Source organism: Colias eurytheme, chromosome 14 (assembly GCF_061535395.1).
Source record: "Colias eurytheme isolate Ceu_HAF_F1 chromosome 14, ilColEury1 Martin Lab GWU primary, whole genome shotgun sequence".
Lineage (NCBI taxonomy): Eukaryota > Metazoa > Arthropoda > Insecta > Lepidoptera > Pieridae > Colias > Colias eurytheme.
The window spans coordinates 1,047,117-1,073,029 of record NC_142993.1 but is presented as its reverse complement, the minus strand read 5'-3'; the positions used below and the strand labels follow the sequence as shown (position 1 = coordinate 1,073,029).

At 32.2% G+C, this 25,913-nt stretch overlaps 4 protein-coding genes across 4 annotated transcripts in view; 2 read left to right on the top strand and 2 right to left on the bottom strand.

Annotated features, from left to right (window-relative positions):
• Positions 1–165: 165 nt before the first annotated feature.
• On the bottom strand, positions 166–4,833 carry Trs31 (trafficking protein particle complex subunit 31). The gene is made up of 5 exons (XM_090109500.1): positions 4,571–4,833; positions 4,133–4,259; positions 3,772–3,855; positions 3,511–3,609; positions 166–344 (listed from the first exon to the last, which is right to left on the bottom strand). The coding sequence occupies exons 1-5, from the start codon at positions 4,720–4,722 to the stop codon at positions 246–248; spliced, it is 561 nt and encodes a 186-aa protein (XP_089965626.1). The 5' UTR covers positions 4,723–4,833; the 3' UTR covers positions 166–245.
• Positions 4,834–9,023: 4,190 nt separating this feature from the next.
• On the bottom strand, positions 9,024–11,449 carry Rab39 (RAS oncogene family member Rab39). Its single transcript, XM_090109446.1, has 3 exons — positions 11,220–11,449; positions 10,799–11,150; positions 9,024–9,790 (listed from the first exon to the last, which is right to left on the bottom strand). Exons 1-3 carry the CDS (start codon positions 11,325–11,327, stop codon positions 9,582–9,584), a joined length of 669 nt encoding a protein of 222 aa, XP_089965572.1. The 5' UTR covers positions 11,328–11,449; the 3' UTR covers positions 9,024–9,581.
• A 573-nt stretch (positions 11,450–12,022) lies between these two features.
• LOC149902679 (uncharacterized) lies at positions 12,023–14,189 on the top strand. Its single transcript, XM_090109372.1, has 4 exons — positions 12,023–12,331; positions 12,416–12,530; positions 12,894–13,086; positions 13,432–14,189. Exons 1-4 carry the CDS (start codon positions 12,265–12,267, stop codon positions 14,065–14,067), a joined length of 1,011 nt encoding a protein of 336 aa, XP_089965498.1. The 5' UTR covers positions 12,023–12,264; the 3' UTR covers positions 14,068–14,189.
• Positions 14,190–15,815: 1,626 nt separating this feature from the next.
• Positions 15,816–25,913, top strand: part of LOC149902677 (uncharacterized) — a 135,880-nt gene continuing 125,782 nt past the window's right edge. Inside the window, exon 1 of the mRNA XM_090109639.1 lies at positions 15,816–16,118. The gene's annotated coding sequence lies outside the window, so the exon portion shown is untranslated. The remainder of the gene's footprint in view (positions 16,119–25,913) is intronic.

Below are 25,913 nucleotides of genomic sequence, written 5' to 3'. Positions count from 1 at the left end.
CAAAATTGATTGCAAATTTTATAATTTGCAATCAATTTTGCATTTTATATTTTTTATTTTATAATAAAAAATTTCAACTGAAAAAAAAAATTGTACACAATAATTTTACATTGAAAACAACAACTTAAAATTTTTTTAACTGAGGATAAATTGAAAACTACAGAATGACGTAAACAAAACATTTATTAGCATTTTATACATATTACACTTTAACATAAAATTACAATCTACATGTAAACTAAAGCTTATCGATCGTCCAGCGATTTGTCTCTGGCTATGACTCCATCGTCAAATTTGACCATATATGTTGTTCCCTTGTGCCAATGTGCAGTTACCTTTGCTGGCTGTAAAGGAGAAATATTTGCTTCACTACATGGTATAAAACAAAGTCGCTTTCTCTGTCCCTTTGTATGCTTAAATCTTTAAAACTATGCAACGGATTTTGATGTGGTTTTTTTAACAGATAAAGTGATTCAAGAGGAAGGTTCTAGTATATAATTTATTACGTTTTAGACAAAGCGGGCGAAGCCGTGGTCGGAAAGCTAGTTAGCAATAAAAGCAGCACAATATATTTTTGTAAGAAATAGATTCTGATGAAACTTAGGCGATTATCACACTGCCACGCACCACGCTGCATGTTGCGTGACTGCGTGTTTAACGTTACTTGTAAGTATCTCCGTTTGTATAGAAAACACGCACAGTCCAACACACTGAAAATGCAACCACGCGCGTACATGCGGATCACGCGCATACACGCGGAGACACATGGATCCCCGCGCGTAGGTGCGGGGCGAGACGCAAGGTATGGCACACCGAATCCCGCAGTGCCGCGCGTCGTGAGAGCGTTTTCACATTATCCGATCCGATATCGGATATCGGACGCCGATAGCCGATATCCGATATCGGGTACAATTTTCCCTTTCACATTGTCCGATAAAATCCTTCCGATATCATCATGAGTGTTGCCAGAAATTTTTAGAGAAAACTACACTAAATTGCCAGTTGATAAAAAAGGTATAATTAAAGAAAATTCAAATGATAGATCATAGTTGTACATACATTAAAAATAACTACGTAAAAAAAAAACAACTTCAAAAAAAGAAAAGTAAAATGTAGAAAAGATTTGATATTTAATTACTGCATATTATTTAGATGTGCTATTTACTAAATAGTTTTGAATTTTGATATCGGTCATTTGTATAGTATATGTTAACACATTATAAATTAAATAAATTTATATCAATACCTACTACAACCTAGTATTAGTTAATAGTTTTAGTAATACATATTATGTATCAGTAAATACCTTTCAAAATCTATTAAATGTATTTTTAACAAGACGTACCTAGTCATTTAGTCATTTTTTCACTATATCACTATATATATCAAATAGTTTTCATCGTAGTGGCACCATCTATTACTTGTAAGATTTATTAGTCGTTGAGTTATTGAATCATAGGTGGCGATATATTACAACAACTCTAATAAATTAGTTATGATAACTAGTTGCCATAGCCCCATAGTTGCATTTGCCCCGGTTGACCCTACATTTATAAAAGTTCATGTAGTACCTATGATAAATTTATTATGTGATACAATCTTTGTTCACATTTTCTATTCTTTTTCTTATTACACTGTAAATAATATTGTCACCCGTTCAAATATATATTTTATAATATGATAGTTGTAATTTCCTGTAAGTAAAGATACATAAATTATTTTATTGTCATAAGCAATTATTTTAGAATTAAGAGTTTTCAAATATTCTTTGTTGTTAATTCAAAATAAAAATAAAATCGGTGTGAAATCTCCTCCTTTTTTTGAAGTCGGTTAAAAACAAAGCACTCAATGACAACAATAGGTACAATAAACAGCACAACCACAGAGCACAACCAACATCCGAGTAGGAGGAGGAGCGAGGCAGAATGAGTTAAAATAAAGATGATAGAAACTAATATTTTCGAAGATAGATATTTGAATTTAAGAACGCAATATATTTTTGTTTACTTCAGTTCAGCCAATTGCCGTATATTTTAATACGGTAATTAAAATAGCTGCCGTATAAATCGTATTTTTAATGCCTATAAATACTTAAATGTGTGTTTTCTAAATAAAAAAAGGTTTCTTTTAATAGAAAGGATTTTAGGTTAAAGCAAAGAATTTTTTTTAAGATTTAGCGCCATATAAGAGTGAAAATACACAAACTAGTGCTTTTTTGCTGTTGGTATACTGCATAGAAATCTAAATAACAAGACACATAGAAGTGCTAAAATGTCATAATTCGTATGAAAACCGCTGTCGCCAAAATCAACACATTCAAACCGAAAGCTAAACAGTACACACAAGTAAACTATGCCTTTTATTGGACAGCTTGATTTTAGTGAAAACTAACTTATCTATTAAATTAAGCTTTTGAATATGTATCCTAACGCACGAATTTACGGTTTATTTTAGAATAACATCCCTAAGTATATTGAGACTTTTTGCTCCAATACGAACAAACGTGATAATAAGAATGGTCGACTGTGTCATTCATTGTTATTTCGATTACTATGGTGACGCTCGTAATACTTGTAAATATTCTATAATTTTAAGGAAAAACGGCATTATTTCTAAAAAAAAATATTTTCCGATGAAATATTATTCCTTTATAAGTATAATTACAACTTGTGGAAGAATTTCCGCAATGGGAATTGCTGAAACACACCATGTATACACTCATACGTCTCCAGAGCAACTGAACAGTGACGAATGCACTGGTGTTGTGCAAATCACCTGAGTGGCGACAAGGTCACGCACGCTTACGACTTCTAGTGTCTTGTTATTTAGATTTCTATGGTATACTGCCTTTTCGAAAATTGAATTGGCAACACTGAACATTATCGTCCGATAGCTCACGGGCATATCGGTGTCGGCTCCGATATCCGATATCGGATCGGACAATGTGAAAGACAGGCACATATTTCATACATTTTACTTCCCTCCGATATCGGATATCAGCTATCGGCTTCCGATATCCGATATCGGATCGGATAATGTGAAAACGCTCTGATGCTCAGTATTGTACGACCACCACAGAGAACGGCGAATAAATGAGGGCCGCCGTGCGTGAATCTACAAACGCACCTACGCGCGTGAGTGCGCAAAAAACCCGCACGATGATGCAGATCTGCACTCCCGCAGGAACGCGTGTAGGTACTTCGACATGCAACATGCAGCGTGATGCGGGGCAGTGTGAGGATCGCCTTAATGTAACCATTTTGTTACTTTTATGTGAAATCTCTTGTCCATTTTGAAAGTAGTAAGCCGTAAGGCGTAGGACAATTTTATAATTAAAATTTTATGTTGTGTTTATATCATAGTTTTTGCACTATATCTTCTTTTAATAAGAGTAATGACAATCAATTCATAATGTAGTCAACAATTTAACAAACTATTTATACAGTTAAGAATGGTGAATTAAAAATAAACTATTTCGTTATGTTAAAAATGGTGACTTATGTTACTTACAAATCCGCTTCTAGTGAGCACTGCTTCTATAATACCAGCATTGAATGAGGCACAGTTTAGAGACCCTTTGTCCTTTGGTACACTTATAAACTTGTTTACCTGCAAACAAATTATTTTCAGATATATTTATACATAGAAATCTATAAACATGAGAATTAAAAATGTATGTTTGTCCGATCAGTAATCAAAATATCTCCAAAATAAGGAAATATTCTATGGAAAATAAAACTTTTACTAATTATTGAATTAAATCTTACATACCAAAGCATCTTTCTCAATAATATAATAAGTCCTTTCATCATCATTGGCATGTTCCAATTTATCGGCTTCTTTACCAAATAATACCTGAAGTTTTAAAATAAAGATGTAAGTGGGTATAATAAAATAATACTAAAGTAAATTAAACAAATTAAGCAGTTGTTTCTCTTCCATTATCTAGCGTGTTAAAAGCCTAAATGAATACATCTAAAACATATGGAATCTTTGATTATTAACCACTTGACCACCGAGCGGCCCGATCAGGCCACGACACAATAAATTTTCTATTGTGTCTGTGATTCCGGGGGATGAGGCATTAAAATAATAAAAAATTCGTAAGTTTAATTCAAGTTTTGTTCCTTACCTTCCAAAGTGTTGATTTTACAAAGAGCAGCATATTCAGTAACTTTATTTCACGTTTGCTGTTCCTCTCTCTCACAAAATATAGATCTAATACTCTTGTGCCTACATCTTGGCCCAGTTCAGACAATCTGAAATTTTATAAACTCTAGTTAGTTAGAATACAGATTGATTTTTTTTAAGACCTAAAATGTAACCACATACAATAATTAACAATAGAGCAATAAACAAAGAAACATGCACATATTATATAGGGTATAAGAAATCACTATAAAATCAGAGTTCTAATACTGTTACTCTTTCTGTTTTTATAAAGAATATCAAATAAATGTATGTGTTTAAATATAATAATTCTATTGTTCGTAAGGTAGGTGATATGGTTACAGTTGGTGTCAGCCTAGTTAAAAAAATCTGCATATTCATAACAACTACAATAACTTACTTATTTTGTAGCTCTTGGATGGAATGCGAACGATTCTGACAATATTGTACTAATTCTGAAAAGAAAAGGGCGTAAATTGCTAACGAGACTTCGCCCTTGCCTTTACTAAGGGGCTTGTCGAGTATTGATGATTTTGAACGACTAGATGACATGATGATCACACCTAAACATTTAAATTATGGCTAAAACTATTCTTATTTAGTGTAAAAAATCATTATTTATTTCAGAGTTCAAGCGTAAACTCGAGAAATTGTAGCTTGACAGTTGACTCTTGACAGTTGACACATAAAAATATGTCATACCGATTTGACAAATTATAATAAAAAAAAAATGTTTTTTTTTTCTTTCCTTATTATGGCAATAAGCACTTAGCAGTTTAGCACAGGCAATAAGCGTGGCAAGACAACTATTTGCCGATGTAAAAAATTGTTACCTAAGAAATTTATGAGAAGTACTACCTAAGAGTACTACAGAAACAGACGAAAAATATTTTACTCCTCCGGCTTCTCCCTCAACTTCTTCTTAGAAAGATATGATAGGTGATAGGTCTAGATACGAGATAAGAAGCTCCGTTAGCAATCATTTGTAACAAAGTGCAATCTAAGTTAATATGGCATATATAAAGTTCTATGATAATAGAAGATTCAAACACGATGATGATGTATACTGTACCGATGCAGTAGGTCCGTAAGTCTCGGCAATAGGCTAAAATTTTTCAAATAATAGGTATATTTTTTTTGTAAAATTTCGTGAAATAGAGTCCATTGGCCATGACCCGAATCAAAGGATAGCGTTAAAATTTATGTCATTATAATTTAACAAATACATCGCAAATAATGAAATTAGGTCACCTCGTTATCTTGTGTAAATTAATTTTATTTAGTTTTGCGCATCCATACTTATGAGAAGAAGAGGTTGGTTTGAACGCGCACGCTAATCTCAGAAACTTGTTCTGGATTTAAGGATAAATTTAAAACTACCTTAATATAATAATATTACTTAATGTAGGTATATAATATTTTTGTAAACCTACAATACAGAAAAATATTGAGGTAGTTTTAATTTTATCCTAATTCAGGTTAACCAGCCTCATTTTATTAACAATTTCAGAATAACTCACTGAATAATATAATTAATAGATCAAGGACTATAATATGTATATGTCGTGGCCATATCGTAGATTTGCTCATTTCATGATATGATCGATCATTTCGTGAAATGGTCGCATTTTATGAAATGCTCGAATGTCTATTGGCCACATCATGATGTGGTTTGGGCAGATCAATGATAAGAAATCGTTTCTCGATATGGCCAACTAAACGCGCGGTTTTTTCATGAAATGATCAAAATTATTTGATCATATCGTAAAATAGTTACATTAATTATTGGTAGAGGCGCTGCAAGCGCTGTTTATGTGATAAGATGGCGGCCGCTGGCAAAAATTTAATTATTCGCAATTTAAAACTTCATAGTTCGTTTTATTACAATCCGTTCACGCCGGAATATGCATGTCCTCAAACTTCTCTACTCTATTCTTTTCTGTCCTAATTCCCCTTCCTACTTTAAATCTAATTTTAACTTCCTTACAACTGATACCTACTCTCTTAGATCTTCCAACAATCTTTTGCTTAGTTTCCCTATACACTCAACTAAATATTACACCTCCTCCTTCACTGTCACTGCAATCCGTTTATGGAACAACCTACCTGAGAGAATTCGTTGTGCTCAATCAATAAACTCTTTCAAGAATATGCTGAAAGATTATTTCCTTTCCCTCTAATTGTAGTATTTATGTAATTTTCGTATTGCTGTTTGTATCTGTAAGTATGTGTATGATATTTGTATATGTATGTATGTATGTGATTATTATATTCTATACGTATATAATATTTATGTATATGTGTTACTATATATTTTATTATTCAAATATTTATAACTCATGTTAATTATTGGCTCACACTACCGAAGTTATTATATTTTTATCCTCTACCCGACGGTTGCCTGGAAGAAATGGCTCATAGCCATAAGGCCGCCCACTGTATGCCGATTGTATCTTTTATTTTGTGTCGTCTTAATTTTGTATTTCCTATACAGTGAAGAATAAATAAATAAATAAATATGAAGAAAGTCATAGCAAATAATTTACGACGAAGAGGTTCGAGTACTATGGAAAATGCGGATATTTTATATTGAGGAAAAAATGCGTCTAAAATCCTTTACATAAATATATTTACATATCCTATGTTATTATAATTGTTCCTTTTTTTAAAAAAGCGATTCGCTTCTGGCACTCGCCGGCCGCTACCGCGGCACGCTCGCTTTGCTCGCTCGGCTCGTGCGTTCTTTATTAAAGTCTAACCTAACCTAACCTAAATGTTTTCTATTGCAAAAACCATTCGCTTCTGGCATTCGCCGGCCACTGCCGTGGCACTAACTTATATGACAATAAACAAGTTCTAAAAATATTCAGAATTTTTAAATGTTTTATGGACTTTATATATTTTATACGATCTGGCCAAATGTGGATGACCATATCGTGAAACGTTGACGATTTAACGATCTGATCAAACCATGTTGGCCATTTCATGAAATGCGACCATTTCGTGAAATGGCCACTCATATCATGAAATGATCAAATCTACGATATGACCACGACATATATAAGTAGATACTGTAAAACATATATTACGCCGTTTGCACCCTGAGTATGTAGGTACCTTTAGTTCAAAATATATTCAACTACCCTCAACTGCTTTATGAACTACCTATATTCGGTAACTTTTAAATTTTCTTGGTCGGGCCGGAATGGACATGAATATTTAAAAAAAAAAATTAAAATCTTACGTCGATTCCAAAAGGCTATTCAGGACAGTATTATTACTTTGTCCTGGGATAACAGGATTTAAGGACTCTTCTAACTCTAACCTAAAGCGAGCGCTGGTTTCCCCAATACATTCAAACGCACAAACGGTTAGCATACTTTGTGGTCATAAATCTATATTATAAATTATTCTTATTTTTAAACTAATAGTTGAAACTCTATTACATATTTTATAATAACATTATAATAATACTAAAATTTCAGTTTTTATAGAAGTACTTATCCAATCTGGAATACTTAACTATAATGATGGGAAATCAAAAATACATAGTAATTTATTTTTATCTATATTTATTAATTAAAATTAAAATAACAACATCAATTTCGTGTCACGTAATAAAATATAATACGTCCATGTACATTGGACGGTAAATCCTTTCCTCACAATATTATAGTTACACCCCAATTTTATGTTATTTGTATGTTCGCACCATTACCTTATATGCAAATTGCAAATATTTAATTTTTCGTATAATTAAATTTGTGATGTTTCATTACCAATAATTAAAGGCAGATCCTTTTTTTATCATCTGGGGACAAATCCTTGAGCTAAACAAATTCTCTTTATTGAACAAGTTCGAATTCCGTACCTGTGCTTAGGGATACTTGGCCATGCAATGGCGAGGCGTGATATTTGGCGCAAGTTGGCGCACGATATAAAGTGTTTAATATTTTGGAGGATGTAATAATTAGAAAATTAGGTGATTAACTGCATGAAACTGCTGGGACGACGTCATATTTTCCATCATCCATGTTGGGGAAATATTTGCAGTGCGCACTATAGAATACAGATAATATAACTTTAGTACTGTTTGTCTGTAGGTCAGAGTAAAAATGTTTGTATTCAACATATTCAAATAAAAATCACATGTAAGGAATAGTACACAATATACCATTTAGATTGTTCTGAAATCACAATTTATAGACTGCATATATTATGTAATAGACGAATCACGAATGTAATTCGATATCGTAATATACTATTGCGCCTTCCACGAGAAAATAAGGTGTATATCATCATAATATCTACAATAAAATACACTATTTTATAATAACGTATAATGTTAAATGCCACATTGTATTTTTCTAATGTCATCACAGTTTCAGATACAAATACAATAAATATTTTGCATTGAAATGTTTCTAAAACTTAGCGTCGTTTATTCATTATTTTATAATAAACATTTTTGGAGGTTTGAAAAATTACGAAACAAATCCATAACATGTTGCCAGAATAAAATATTTTATTACATTGCCATTTTAAAGACTCTGAAATTGATTTTATTTAACTCTTACAAAAGTATGTATGTTTCATCAACAACAACAGTACTCTTAAAGATTAGACTATACAATACAAATTGTTATTTTGCAGGTACAATTTTTTTCACTACACTTTGTAGATTTTGTTAGTACATGTTAACTTAAATTTAAAAATTGTGTAAGTAATAAAAATAAATAACAAAAGATCCAACTCTTTGGCTGTATTGTTGGGATTATGTATAAGTGCTAAGTAAAAATTATGTACATAAAATAGAAAAAAGTGCAAAATTTTCAGTTATTGGCACTATTTGTTAGAATAATTTCTTGTATGCAAATACAACTAATGTCAGATTGTTCTTGCTATCTCTTTTTACTATTGTAAGTAATTTATGTGTAAGAGCGAAATAGCGTTATAATTTCCAAATATTTTCAGACATGTGATTTATGAGCGTAATAAATTATTTGTGCAATTTTAAAGAGAAGCATATTTTTTTGCCTATTGAATCATTTAGTACTTAATTCTCATATAAAACAATAATTAGTATTAAAATAAAATTAGTTGATTAGAATGAAATCTAATTATAATATATGTTACTATAATATACACTATTTTAACATTACTGTGCATCATATCTACATTTCTTGCGGTTAATTTACGGTTATATAAATTACAAGGGTTGCCGTTGATAACAAATAATTTTTCAATATTTCACATAAGTCAAAACCAACTCAAAAACCGATATTAATCTTATACTCAACTTTAAGAATACATACCAAATCAAATTAAATAAAAATTTTAGTACAAAACGTTGCAAGTAAGGCCACCCAAACATTATTAAATCGGCAACCCCATTTATTTTACATACAAACTTAACAGCAAGTTGACTGCACCGTTTCCGCCTCTAGCAAGTTAAAGTCCATGCCATTAGGTCGGTTGAAACCCGTCTTGATGCCGTCCCACCCGTCTTCTACCTTGTATTCACCGGTCTGTATACGATTGTATACCTCTTGAGCAACTAGTATGAATGCCTGTTCGACATTTAGCCCCGTTTTCGCTGACGTTTCTACGTGATGTAAACCTGGAATATTCATATTTGATTAGAAAATTATGATATTGTTTATTAATGTTGCATTAATTAAAAAAGTGTATGTGCCGAGCATACGTGTCAGAAGTGAAACTTCTTATGCAAGATTAAAAGATACCAAATTCGTCGCCTTACTCCTTGACGTGACGGTATTGCCATGACACGATCTTGAAGTTATACTCTCAACGTTACACTTTAAAAAATGATATTGTGTATGTTTGTTTAATTTGTACTACTATATATTTCTATTATTATTATATATTTGTGTGATAGCTCATATTTTTTGTTAATATGTAATATGTAGTATCAATTAAAAAGGGTGGAAAATAAATTTTATATTGTTAATTTTACTGTAATTATTGAGGAAAAAAAATATAAATATTATGACTATGCACAATTTGACTTTGAAATAGATTAATCGAAGATGTTATCCAAATAATGTATTGCAATAATTATAATTTATTTTCTATTAGGTATCAAATAAATAAAACCAATGAAGTAAATAATTAAATTCAAGGACATATAATATTTGGAAATTGAACCTTGAACATATGCATAAGCACACTAGGTGAGGCCTACTTACATTGAATTTAAACAAACGCAAGGTCAATATACATTTAAGAAACATTGTAGATTAAAATTTAAGAAGTAGTACATTATTTGCGAGAAAAATTATATTTTATCTTCATAAATTTGTCATATTATGTGTTCCTCTTTGGTACAATATTTAGCATTTGAGAAGTTGATTTATTATTTCCTACTACACCATTTTTTCTTTCCTACTGCATACCCTTGGCTTCATATAGGACTTTTTAAAATTAAACATGTCTTTGTCAACATAATGGTGAAACAGGTAGTGAATTAGAGGTCTCCTAGTTTTTTTATAAAGATAAAAAGATATTTAACCTTGGACCTCTATGATTTAGAAATTGATATAAATAGATACAATATGTGATATAAGTAATATAAATATTGCAATTTTACTAAAAAAAATTTGCTTACCATTTTCTTCAGCAAACATTCTAGCTTCTTCACATGAGACCTCCCTCCTTGCACCACTTTTGTTGTCTGTTGCAACCAGATCTATCTTACAGCCCACAAGAGCAAACACTGGTCTGTGGGGTTCTATATGTCGTTTTGCCTCCATCATCCACAAGGGTATGTGTTCGAAACTTGATCTATTACACACATCGTACACTAGGAGAGCACCTACTGAATTCCTATAATATGATTTCGTTATTGATCTGAATCTCTCTTGTCCAGCAGTGTCCCAAAGCTGCAGTTTAATTCGCGTTCCATCTTGCACTTCGATTATTCGCGCGAAGAAATCAACTCCAACAGTGGGATCCGACAACTAAAATGTAATGCGTAATTTACATAACGTTTTCGACAAAAATATATCAACAAAAACAAAGGAAATTACCTCTGCGAATTTTCCATCTGTAAAATACTTTAGCAGAGAGCTCTTCCCCACTGTGCTGTCACCGATTAGAATAAGCCTAAACTGGTAATCAAATATAGGATCAACCATTTTCTAACATGTAATTCTTTCGTTTCCTAAAATAATTTACGTATTTAGCGTTTATTGAATATCACTGCGATTACTGCATATTACAGAATACAGATCACGCATAATATGCCAATGTCATTTGAACACATTGTCTTTGGAAATTGGAATTACAAGTGTGTCTCTGTCTACGGTTTCTCTGTCTACGGCTCGGGTCTACGGTCTACGCTGTAAAAATGTAAATTATACAGACCACGGACAGAGTATTTTACCATCTACTAAATTAGAATAATAGCATTTGTTTGAATAAGGCAGGCTTGGCCTGAAGTTTAAATTTAATTAAAGGATTATAAATTGCAAAAAGCGACGAAAAATCACAGACTCCACAATCTGGAACACGGCTGGTTCCAACTTCCAAGTTCCAGTTTGAATTCGAACGGCAACGTTTTAAAATCAGTGTACAATCGCTGTTCAGCTTGAAATTCGCGTAATAATTATAATATTTTCATGATGTGATTTGATTATTGATTCTGACAAGATTCTGACTGATAAATTGAGCAGTAGGTAGAAGGCATCAAAGGACCATGAAATTACTGAAATTAGACATTGTTGCATATTCATTATTTGATATTTCAGCAAGCGCGTTGTAACTTGTAACTCGTAAGTTGCAGGCTGCAGCTGGCAATCAAAGAGGATATAATCACTACGTTTTACTGGCAATACTCAAAACTGTCGAGAAACGACAAGCGAAGACTTTTACTAGATTTCTAATATCGCTTTTCTATATTTTTCGCATAAAAGTAGTTTTAATTATTCACAATTAGTAATAAATATAATTATGCAATAACCAGCGAACAATATATAAATAAGTCATGTGAATATTTTGTGAGTGGCGTACCTATGTGTAAATAATTTGCTAGTGTCTACAGAAATCCCGCCGATTGGTAATAAATTGTGAAACATGAGTTTTAGTCAAGGCCTAGCTAAGATTAAGGAAAATGATGATAAACATAAGTCTACTCCCATCGGTTTGTATTGAAATATTAAAAGGATTTTGAATTAATTTTGTTTGTAGTTTTATTTTGAGAGGTTATGTGGTGTTAAATTTTTAGCTAAGGTGGCGCCTGAGTTGAAGCAAAATAGCGACGCTGATACACAGATATCCAAAACATGTGCTGTGTTGGGATGTGAGGATTCGAAGAATTTCAATTCGGACTCATTTTTTCCGTAAGTCTTTGGCCATAACATTATTTAGACGAAATTTGAAAATTTCCAACAAACCTTCCCTGTGAACATGACAAACCTGAAATTGACCAGATTTAAACATTTATGTACATTCTCTTCATTTAATAACAATAATAACTACATTTATTGACCCTAAACAGATTGTTTTTCTTCCATATATTAGATCCATTATAAATAGATTAAGTTTACACTCTATCATTCTAAAATAAAATTATAAATTAAAATGGCACAGAGACAGACTGGCTATGTGATGGCTTGTTACCTAAGATTGACAATGCTTTTCTGCATGTAATTTATGATATTAAAGTTTCATAATGTACAAAAAATATCAACCACTTGTTATAGATTTCCCGAAGATCCCAATCTGAGGCAAATATGGACAGATTTAACTGGCAGGAACAATTGGACGCCAACAGATTATTCTTACATATGTGTGCAACATTTCTCTGTGGATTGCTTTGAGTGTAACGCAAATAATGTTGTAGTCCTTATGAGTAAGGCAGTGCCCTCGCTGAAGTTGCCTAAACATGTTTTAGAGGTATGTTTTTACAAGTAATAATAGAAAAAAATAAACATTTGGTTTATGGTTTTTACTTTTTGGTTTTTACCATATCTTGAATTTATTTTGCTATACTCTATTACGTCCTTGTGTATAAACTTATATTGATATTGTAGAAATCATTATTGTAACAAGAAATACATTATTGCATTTCTTCAATTATTATATAGCCAAGAAATTAATACCATTGAGATAAGTATAAATCATATACCTATAATTTACTACAACAATTTGAACTGTTTCTTAAATTTTTTATATCATCTAGATTTAACGTTAACATTAAAGAAGTCATTTAAACAAAGTTTCATACAAATTTTATTATAGGTTGAATACATAGATGAAGACACACTAGACAATGAAGATCAAGAATATTATTCCGATAATGAATATGAAATGGAATATGATGACAACGACAAACCTTTAACGAACGGACCCACACATTCCAGTAAAAATGAGAGATTAGAGAACACAGAAATCAATGTTGAGGTGCTGAAACTATTTTCGGAAGTGCAGAAAATGCAAAAACAAGCCGTACAAATGAAAGAAAAGTATAGGTATACAATGCGGGCCTACAACCGACAGAGTAGATTTCTAACTAGACTCAAAGAGGTTATCGAAATGAAGAAAAATATACTCAACCAAAAGAGACGGAAGAAGTCAAGAATATTGTTATCCTTGCAAGATAAAATGAAGGAGGATACAAACGGTTTGGTTCTAGCCATGCCCACTAGACATACGGACGACTTGAAGAATTTCGCGTTAAGTGTGTATAGATATTCCCCACAAGCATACATTTATATAAGGAATACATTAAGAACTCTATTACCAAGTACTGATATATTAGAATCATGGATTTCCTCAGGATATGAACCAAAAAATATGCTTACAAACAGTAATTTAATTAGGGTGGTGTCAGAACTGACCGATACAGAATTAAATTGTAAAGTGTCTTTACGTTAGTGTAGATAAGTTAAATTTTACTTGAATTACGAATATTTCTGATATTTTGCAGATTTCTTAAGTTTTTGAAGATTAGAATTGATTATGGACATTCACATCGTAAATACATATTTTTATGGTCATAGTGTATTTTATTTTATTCTCTTGTATATAAACATTATTTTTAATTGCACCTGCTTATTATTATTCCATATTATTATTTATATATTATTTTCATAGACAGCAGTGTTGGTCCAAACAAAAAGTGATTTGTACTCAGTTTAACGTTATCACCATTGTAGTTTCGCATTTTATTCCGATCATATTTATTAATTATGGAATCAGCAGTATGTGCTATAAGCAGATATTGTTGCCTGGCACATTTGACTAAAGAACACATTCAAATAGCAGATTTGAATGATGTTTTTTCTTTTAAAACGCTTTTGATACGTTTTTTTTTTAATCTATTGGCTAGCAAGTTTATTTTGATGTTTTTCCAGTCTACCCAGTGGTCACATAATATGTTTTTAATTTTTACGTGTTTATTACATACTAGCTTTCAGCAAGTGGCTTCGCCCGCGTAAAGAAAAACCTCAAACTTTTCGTTTTACTCACAGTTTTATTATTATGGTTCCACATGGAATTAGTCTGTCGAATTATTACATCTTCCAAGTTTTCCACCATTCCATCCATTTCGTTCTTTAATGCTCTAAGATATCGTTACTTCGTCATTTTAGTAATATGTATGTATTCTTGACGCATTTCAGAAATGGGATAATTTATGGGAATGTGATTCAGTGTAAAAATTGAAATTTTAATTCATTTTAAATTTGTAAACAGCCGATTATTGAAGGGTATTTCTTGTTTTAGTTCAACTCATAAGTTGATGTTCTAAAAATATTTTAACAAATTAATACATCTGCAAAATAAATATATGAAAATCCAATCAAAAAGATTTATTATCTTAAGAATAAGCTTTATTTAAATTCCAATATCTTCAATTATAATTGGCGATTCGCCATTCGAATAGAAATATTTGAAGAATGAATACTAGAATGCAAAACTAGAATCTCTGGATGCTAAACTTAGAATGCCCTGGCCAATTTTCGTAGAATGACTAATTGTTTATGATGAGTGTGTATTTCAAAATCGCAAAATATATCTTATGAACTGCTACATTTTGAAACCGGTTCAGAAAAATTTTTGAAATGAAATAGATATATAGAAGATAAGCAGATGTTTCGAAAACCTGACCAATGCTTATTTTATTGACCAAGGTTTGAAAATAATTGAAAGATTTCCTTAACTATAAGTAGATTCGAAATTGGATTAAGTAAGAACAGATACGTTATAGTTTTAGGTAAATAGAGCATATCAACAAGAGCCGAAACATATAATATTATATAATAAGAGATAATTTATGCTGCTCTACGAGTGAACATGCTCTGAAGGCCTGACTCTACCGTAACCGATATTACCTTTAAATTTGCGATTATTTCCTACTTTGAAGATCTACCTACGTATTCATCTGAGTAACAACTCTACAATGAGGTAATGCGGGGTTATTTGCAATGGTATATAGAGTTTACAATGTTTGTTAACAGAGTCACCTAGCCAGAAACAACGCAATGTGTTCAAGCTACGGTAGAGCAAGCAACCTGCGTGAAAGTTTGTAGAGTTTAGAGTTTGAGTTTACGGACCAGAAGGTGTCGCTTTTACAAACTGCTCGGAAAGAGATGGCGATATCGTTCCGAAGAGAACGCAGCCAAACAAACGATTCCGGTCCAGTGCTGTGATTCCTTCCTCGTGGGTGGCGGCGTGTTCGAAGTGCGAGAGTTCTTACGTCGCGCACCAACGAAAATAAATTCCCATCTGTTCAAATATTGTGCAAGTTTTTTGTTATATCCTCCAGAAAATGTTCTGAAACCGTGTGCCACCGTGCCGCCCGCTAACTTGGTGTTTTTGTTAATTTTGTGTTGTGTTTTGAGTTGAGGTGTTTTTTTGTTTTCATATCCGTGTCTTGTGAATGGATCTGTTATAACGCGATTATGAAGGCGTGCGCTTCGCAATAGGTACGTAATATCTTGCATACTTGATTTATTGGTTTCGTATTGTGAGCGTTGAAGCCTTAGATTTCATTTGAATAGTGTATTATACTGATCCGACCCGCGTCCGTCGCCACTAACTGGACTTTCGCAATCGTAATTCTTAAAGCGTGTGTTGCATTCCTTAAAAGTAAACCACTCCATAAATGACTTGTATTCAATCGGTAGTGGTACGTGTAAACCGCTCTATGTATGACCAATAGCCCAATAACAATTGTTTTATAAATTGTTCATTTATTATTCTAAGCGCGTTCGATTCATTTCTCCTACTTCGTTTAAGGTAAAGTTAATAATTTCTACTCATTACAAGCCATAGGACGTGGTTGTATTTATTTAAATGTAGAGAACTTCAGGGGTCATTAATTATAAGGCTGAGACAGCGCTAAAATTATTAACCATAAAATAAAGTATTTCAGAAAGTTTCTGTAAAATTATACCCATAACAAGTCGTCTCTAAACGTAGACAAATAAAACGAAATAGCAGCCCATTTATTTCAAGTGTAGGTAATAATTAAAACAGGTAGGTATAATTAATTTAACCTTTTTCGCGACCGTCTCTTCGCTCTAACGATTAGCGTAAAAACACAATATATATCTCAGTCAAGTTGGAAGTTAATTATTACTTACAAATTAAATAATTACATTAGATACTCTTGAAGATATTATTTATAGGATATATTATGCTCTAACTTTTTTATTCCAATTTAAACTTTACCAATTTCACACTTTACGAGGACATCTCGATTGAGATAAAAATGAGGGATCAATAAGGATTAAAAGCGATAGAACTCTTTTCAGAGATTAGTCCGAGTTCGATTCTATATCGAAAATTAGTGAAATGAGAATTTTACGCAACATTAATTTTTCGTGGGTTGTTTTCACGGGCTCAAAATGAATTTTACATTTTGGGCGTTATTATAATATTAAGCGATGCTGAATTTAATCCATCATTTTTTTCTGGAATACAATATAAGTGTTAGGGAGTCTGATGGATTCTCTGTAACGTATTTTACGTTTCACAGAGGATTATAACGTTTTTTTTTGTATTTTATCTTTGAACCGACACTGGAACACAAAATTACTAGTAATGTAGAGTTTTCTGCGTTCGTTTGTCCCTTTTCTCGCTTGACCATAAAATATAGAGCTCGAATACCTAGTTTGTTAAATGTATTCATCTATTGAATCAACTGAGACAGGTCTATGCAATTTAAGCCATAAATGTTGGTTAGACACGATTGTCTCTATATTTTGTGAATTTTATTTTATCAACATCGAATAGGTTATAAAGTTACCCTCGAAATAAAAAGGTGCTAAATCAGTACTGTTAAGTAAATAATTAAACCAAATGAAGCATAAATGAGGTCATAAACTGGAGAGGTTTAAGCAACATTGACTCCTACTGCTTGATGCCAGATGGTATTTAAACGCACATTGGAGTAACAGCGTTACACTATTGACTACTATTGTCCTGGCCGTGGTACAAACATTTACTTACCCGGGAAATGCTAGGTTTACGTACAGATTTACATCAGTTTATTCAACATATACGATGTACGATGTATTTTGAAATGTAGAGTTCAATTGTCTTTGCAAAAAGTGAACCTTAACCTATTTTCTTTCGTAAACCATCTAATAAAATATAAACTCGAACAGGAAAAATGCCCTTAAATACCACATAAGTAAACACTTTCTCAGCATTAAACACATGGATATGTTAAGTACTCTACCATTTAGAAATTAAAGATTTTAACGGATTTTAAACGCCATTTATTCATTATATTATAAACCCGATGTTTTGCACACTTTACAGCTAGTGTGGTAATATAATTGATAAATATATTTTAATATACGTAACGTAGTATCGAATACAAGAAAATATTGAGTACTCTACCAAATTCTCGCTCAATCCTGGTCAGTCCCAGGCCAGTATGTTCAAACAGATGGAACTCGATTAAACTTACGTGTTCACATTAGAAATCCCTTCCCCTGCACGGCGTCTATAATGCCGCTGCAATTAGCCGTTTAGCTGGCTTCCCATTACACCGTAGTGTAACACGTGCGAAGTATAAGTAGTAAGTAAATATTACCTGGGAATGGTGGGAACTTGGGAAGGATTGTTGCAGATTAACGTAGTTGATAGATTTAAGTTCGAGTTAATTATTTAAAGATTTACGTACAGTATTTCGGAGGCGATTATTTTAGTTAGGTTAGTTAGGAAATAACTGTATTTTGCTTATCATTTAGTTATTAAACATAAACTATAAACGATAAAATACTCTACAATTTGATACCGTAAGGCTAAAAGCTTACGTAAACTTAATAAAATTGGTTAATCAACAAAAGCTCTACCAATTAATTGTACTATGTGACAAAAACAAAACTTGTAGAAATTCGAATGGTTTGCTACAGTTTGGTGTAAGTAGTGGTCATTTTAATTTCTGCCCAAGTGGGATCCGCATGATAACCAGGGGTACGTTAATTGCTCCAGGTAGGTATTCGTCATTATCTTCTTGTTCGAGCTGGTTGCTATGCAGATTGTACGTGGTGCGTGGTGGTGTTATATTTGTTTACTTACGTAGCTCTATATCGACATGCTTGTAATATATTTAAAGTTACAGTACATTTACAGCAGTAGCGTGAATACCTTAAATACATACCTATAATTTACATACAATCTATAATTATTTAGGACCTTACTCTCTATAATCATATCTCTATCACTAAACATAATGTTTTTGCGTTATCTTCCGCTCTATCAGATATTAAATGGACTATTGTATCACGGCATAAATTATATCTTCATTCAGTGTTAGTCATCCCGAAAATGGCTAAAGTATCTATAGTTTTATAGCTTGTAAAATCTATGATGTTAACAGCCCACACAATGCGTATAAAGGTATGGGTATAACTTAGGCCAATCTCCCATTACGATACGCACAGGCGATTCAAGTATCCTGCAAGTCTCGGAGACTAGTCGCCGCGGAATATCTCACATACATTGTATGTACCGGTAGCGTAGTGTGCGAGCCTACATACAAATGTATGAGAGATACTCCGCGGCGACTAGTCTCCGAGACTTGCAGGATAGGTTGAATCGCCTGTGCGTATCGTAATGGGAGAATGGCCTTAGTCTACTATTCTCACGACTGAACCATGTAACTGGAAAACAATAGTACATAATTGTATTAAATGTTCATCACCGTTAAAAGGACTCTATAGCATTCGCACAAAGTTTATTTTCGCAAGATCGCATCTTCGTAATAGCCTTCCTGTATCAGCTGACCCATGAACGTTGTGGTTATTGTATAATTATATTTTATTATTCATTATTTACCTGCGATATGCTTGATAAGGTTAAACTGGGATTTCGCGTAAAAGGTTAGCTTTGGATTTTAATGTTTGTGTGGTCAGTTTAATTTATGTAAGAACAAAATAATTGAGTAGACAGTAGAGGTAATAAAAACAGAGCTTTTTCTCGAAGGAAGAAATGCGATAGCAATAATTCAATTCAAGTCTGTCTGTCTGTGTTCCGGTTAAACGTTTTTTAAGGTTTATTTTAACTGACAGTTAGTTGACGTAGTTGCGAGTAAAATCCAGTAGGTATTATCATTAAAATTATTGGAAAAAGTATTGATGCCCAAAATTCATTTTCCGTTAATAAAAGATTGCCCACAAAGAATTGGTTCCCGGAGAAAACGTGGGAATCGAATAGAGTTTAGCATATTTTTCTTTCGCGGATTTGAAATTTCAACAAATTAGATGGAAGGACCCACTTATAAATATAATTTGACTTTGATTAATTTAATAAGGTCCTTTCCCTTTTATTTTCAATTTATATGACCCACGGAGAGCGGAGCATTTATTAAAAAGATTTTTAATAAGTACCCGGTCAAAGAATTTAACAATGATATGTAATTTTAAAATAAATATCATTGTTAAATTACTCTTTTTCTGGGTAAAAGTTCTTTATGTTTTATTACTGATTCATGCATTTGATTATTTTACTCAAGCAATATAATTTTCACTTAATTTTCATTTGTCTCGCCTCTTGTTTGCGATATGTTCTTGTTAAAATATTTAATTATAATTTTAAAATAAGAATAACGAAGCAAATATTGATAATTAAAAATAAATTTAAGAGAAAACTTTCAAAGAGTTCAGCTGCCTTCTCATTTTTACAGAGTAAACACTTTTTAAATTCGGTTTAACGAATATAATGAGAGACTGGAGCTGCACTCAGAAGAGTAAATTTAATCTTCTCGTTTAAAACTTGTACAATCTTAATTATAATGCTACCCGATGAATTTTGAACTGCTTTTTCATTTTTGATTATCCTGTACAATTTTCTCTTAATAGAATTCAGTAATTATTCTGCGATACGTTTGGAGATAAAATAAAAATTCCGATGTTCAGTCGCTTTTACATAAACAATATACCTAAGTAAAGTTCATGATCTTGGCAACTGGCAAGCCATGGAACAGATGAGTAGAGACCTTTTCATAACAGAGACAAATTAATCGCTTTGTATCAGTAATTTTAAATGTTTGAATTGTCCATACAAAACAATTATTTTATTATCGCGTGAAAAAATTACTAAAGTAGTTATTGGTAAAACCACAGTAAAACTATATGTTAAGACAATTCTAAAATGCTTCTAGAAGGCGTCTACTGTGTAAATAAATGTTTGAGTTTTTGTTTGGGTAAAGGACTCCACAGAGGGGACATGGAATGTCCTTTTCTAGAACGTATGATATACTTTCACTATGTTATGATTGATCGATGATTGATGAACGTTTATGGTAAATGCGTTACTTTACGAAATGCCAGTTTGATTCAGGCGTGCGTTAACCTTACTATCGATACGAATGTATTGGTAATGGGGTGACAACAAGCGCGTTTTCGTATGAAGAGCTTTATCTACTGGACCAGAAAATTAATGTATGTACAGGGAATAAGTATAGACTTCTTATGTAAGTACCTATATTAGATTTTGTTCGAGACTTCGCCCAAAAGACTTAACTTTGTTATTAGGTATAAGTACCTTGAACTGATTGAAACAAAATAAGCATTAAAATGACGAAGAAGTAAATCTACACGTAAACATAAAATAACAGGTGAAAAATCTTATAACGTATTACGTAACAGACTAAAAATCAGCACTGTTCGAGCACAGAATAAATAGGTTCGGGTGTCAAAGACTCAAAAGCTCGGCAGCATGGCTGAGTCTATCCCGATTGCCACGGTATGTTTTTGATTTTTTTTTTGTGAACGTTCTCTAGTTTGAGTTGTGTCGCATGGTAGCCTGTTATCTTCCATTTAATAAAAGTTTAATAACGCTACAAGGCCTATTGAAATAGCTCAAATAAAGCCTTGACGTCGCAAAAATATATTTTCTCATATCTTCCACAAACATCGATCCAGATTTTATTATACGAATAGAATCTAACAATATATATGCAAATATAATTTACCCATAATCTATATGATCCTTTTCGTCCGTAAATGCCGTAGATATTGGATGTAAATGCTCATTAATTTTCAAGAAAGGCACGAGGGCCCTTCTGATATCCGTCATTTCATCATTCTACAGAATAGGGATATATTTTCGAATATTTTTCGCGGGAAATGGCAAAGATAATAACGGGAATAGAATTAATATAATCGCATTTCGATTCGTGTCTCGTGAACTTTTGAAAACATATTATTCTTTGACTTAATTTTGAATATAGTGTTAGAGCGTGGCTTCACTCGCACGGTATTTGGATAAAATAATGGAATCTCATCAATTCATAGAGAACCAGCATGTATTTTCAGAATAAATCTCTAATCTACCATAAGTCGCTTAAAAACTCTTTGCTCAATTGTTATTTTTCGCAAGATTTATGTAGAAAAGTTGACCTTTGCGAAAGAAAAAGGATAAAAACTTCTTGCAAGTGCTTTCCCGTGCTCTGTATTTTGTTATAGTTAAGTAAAGCACTAGGAAACTTTTAGAATATAAACTAGTTACTAGAAACTATTAAATCTACACTTCACTAACTGTTATCCGTGACTGCGTGCGTAGCGTAATAAATTCTTCATAACCTTTATTTATATAAAATCCTAAATGTATCTGTTATTCCTGGATTTATTATAGAAAATCGATGTACATATTTCCAAAAAAGGCTTAGTTAATTACTTACTTACTGCATAAAAGTTTTCTCATTAAAATCTTAAGAAAGGCAAAAGATTTAAAACTTTATGTCTATTAATTAAGTATATTATTTCACCCTTCATCTCGAGCACTTTAAAGCGTTCTCACGTTCAGTGTTGATTATGAACGCAAAATTAAACAAGAAAGTAGCAAGTTTAATCCAACATTCTACGTTATAAAAAGACCGATGTAGGGCAGCCAACACCCTTTCTTTTGAAGCTGGCCACAATCGTATTGTCCGCCTACTGCATAGGACAGGGACAAGGGACAATAATCAGTCCTTGCATGACTTTCTGGCTATGTTTGTGAAAAAAGATGCTTCTTTTCGTCCTTTAGAAGTTTAGAGTATTTATGTACATGGTACTGTGGAAATTAGTGCATTTTTCTCGTTAGAGTATAGGATGTAATGATCGAAGCTTTGAACAGATAGCGAAAATAAAAACCATAGACTATGGTAGATAGAGTCGTGTAATTTTACTCTATATTGTGCTCTATGACCATAGAGCACTAACAAAATGTTAGAGTAAGCTTTACAATAGCTAAACGAATAAATGTTGGGTACAAATGTTTAAATGAGTAATTATATGAAAGTTTTCGTGTAGGAGTCGTGGCGAGCCTTGTTGGCAATTAATTTTGGTAACGTGTGCTCTGCAAATATAATCCAGGGTGGTATTAAAATATTTTATGATATAATTAAATTATGTTAGATGGTTTTATAGGAAAAGTATAGGTGGGATAAAATACTGTTTTATTACTAGAAGCAAATAACAACTGGACATTGCAACGTTATGGACAAATAATAAGTGTTTAGGATTTTTTACTTCACTTACCTATGTACTTTAAATTTATCGTTTTGTACATACTTGAGCTTTGTATATTATCATAAGATTTGTAGACAGCAGTTACCACATTACAAGTTTCCTAAGTTCTCAACCAAACATAGTTTGGGACCAAACGGCGCGGCGTTGTGGTAAGCGTCCAGAAACATTTATTTATACAAAACTAGCTGACCCTATGCTTTTGCCAAAACACCCTTTAGTTTAACCATAGATAATAATATAATACTATACAACATACTTTTAAAAAATAAGTACAGATTAAAAATTGATGAAGCTGTTTCGTAGATTTTGGCTTGCACACCTCTTAATTCAATTTGTATAAAATGTACCTATTTAATAAATATCTGTCTATAAATTTTTCCCCGGTTCATAAACTTCCTGCGTTTTATTATTTTTCTGAGGCACCACTGCTTTCGATCTATTACTAAGGATTATTTATAGACTTTGACCCTATTGTAAGTATACGACGGGAAGTCTAATTTTATCCATTTCATCCAATATTTTTACTAACGCCATATTTATACCCCACCCACACTAGAATATAAACTTCAATGGAAATTAAACTTTAAGCCCTTTGTATAAAGTTTATATTGTACTTTCGTATAAGATTACGCTTTACGGAAGTTGTATCGCATTTAAGAATTTTTATGTACTCGTTATTAACTACATTGGTTTTGTTTATTTGTGTTTGTAATGATCTCATGTCGAAAGACTTAAAGGATTGTTTGGTTTGGCGAAGCTTGATTTCCATTGCTTCCAAATGGGTTAGGAAAATGGGAATGGATTAATATAATGGATACGTTGTGTGCAATATTTTCAAAGTTCTATAAGAATGTAAAGTATCTATTTAATATGTTAAGAGTATATAATATTTTAATTACAGCTTTACGCATACTTTTATTCAAATAGTTTTAAAAGTACATACTACTTTTTACTACTTGAAGGCTTTACAAATAATATCAGTGTAGTTGTTACCAAAGATACAATAGAATAGAAGTTTAATGATAAACAAACACTGGTATACATGAACACTCAGAAATCTAGAAGAGCTGTAGATGCGTTGAGAGCCCTAAGGTTGGTTCTTGGAACATGACAGTACTTAAACCCTTTTTATAAGAAACGAGGGAAAACGAGAGAACGCCCTGTATCCATTTTTGCATTTGCACTGTTCTGGATCGAAGGTTATGTCAATTCAAATTTATGGTCCTTTTTAATTTATTATTTCTGTTTTTTTTAACTGCCAGTTCGAAAATTTGCGTTTGTAAAAAAATCGATAACTTTTTTTTATTTCTATTATCTATGGTATGTTAATCTACGGATCAACTTCGGACTGATTGATATGGAAACCAATAAAAACATGCAAATCCGTCTAGATTAAAATGGAACACAAAGCTATTTCTAAATCCCTTGAAAATTATTGTTAATTAGACACGTACCGACTGCAGCATGTGTTAATTCAACAATAATTATGACCGCTTGAAATAAATTGGTCTACACCTGCTTTGCTTTAACTTGCTCTCATCAGCTTAATAGTTTAATGTTTTAATTGTGTTTTTGTAATAAGGGCGGAGATTTCTTAAGCATTTTTGATGAGCTGAATTGCAAGACATGAACTTAATTGTTATTGTTAGTCTAACATTAAAAAAAAATGTGTGCGTGTACTAGTGTACACACGTAAGAAGTGAAACTCCTTTATGTCCTTATTTTTCAAAAAATAATTTACTATATACTTACAACTCTACAGAAATTCGTCGAATCACGCGTGGTAGGGATAAGAAAAAGATGGCGCGTAACGGAAAAATGTCACGCGTAACGAAAAACTGTTACATTAAATTTTTTTCCAACCCCGATAAAGAAGTTTCACTTCAATAAAAGAAGTCCGTGGAAAATAGGATGGTAATATATTACGGGATACGGTCAGTAGCTTCTAAATTATTGCTCTAGATATGTAGGTAAACTTAAACGAAAGTGTTTCATTTTTTTTTTCATTATTGACAGGTCAAATAAAAAAAGTATCCTATTTATTTATTGCATTTATTCAAAATTCAATGATGAGCTAGATTTTCTGTCCAAAAGGATAAAACCTGGAAAACATAAATAAGCCCAGTTAAAACTAGTATTTTCACGTCGAGCGGAGATCTCTCGTCCGTAACTTAACGAACCTTAGCTTGTTGAAACCCAAAAAGGTCTGATGAGAAAATCCCCATTTTGCTTGTATTCCCCAGAATTGATATTTGCGGACGATATCGATTGTTATAAATAGCCTCGGTCCCGACGGATCATATCAATTTTTCACAACAGTGCCTCGATCAACGAGCCGTGTGTTGTACATGTTGCGGGGAATAATTGGGTGAAGCGGCGGCCGGCGAGGTCAGCATTTGGATGGGTGGATGGGAAAGTATAAGGTTGTTTTTTTATTATTCTTACTTGAGAAATAAAAGTCTCGTGTTTACAGCTATCCTGTTATTTATAAAACTACCTACATATCTTCCTACTTATTAGTCATTGTAAAATTTAAATTGAAAATCTAAAGAAAGAAGACTCACATACTTTCATCGATTTTCCTTTATAAAACGTGTTTCAGATTTTGAGCTTATAAAAAATTAGTCATAAATTTTATTCAAAATCTAGAAAAGTATTTATTTCTACGGATAGGACAAAAAAGGTGTGGACGAAAAAGACCCACATAGAGATATACCGCTATAAACGATGCAGCCATTTCCGCTTTAAAAT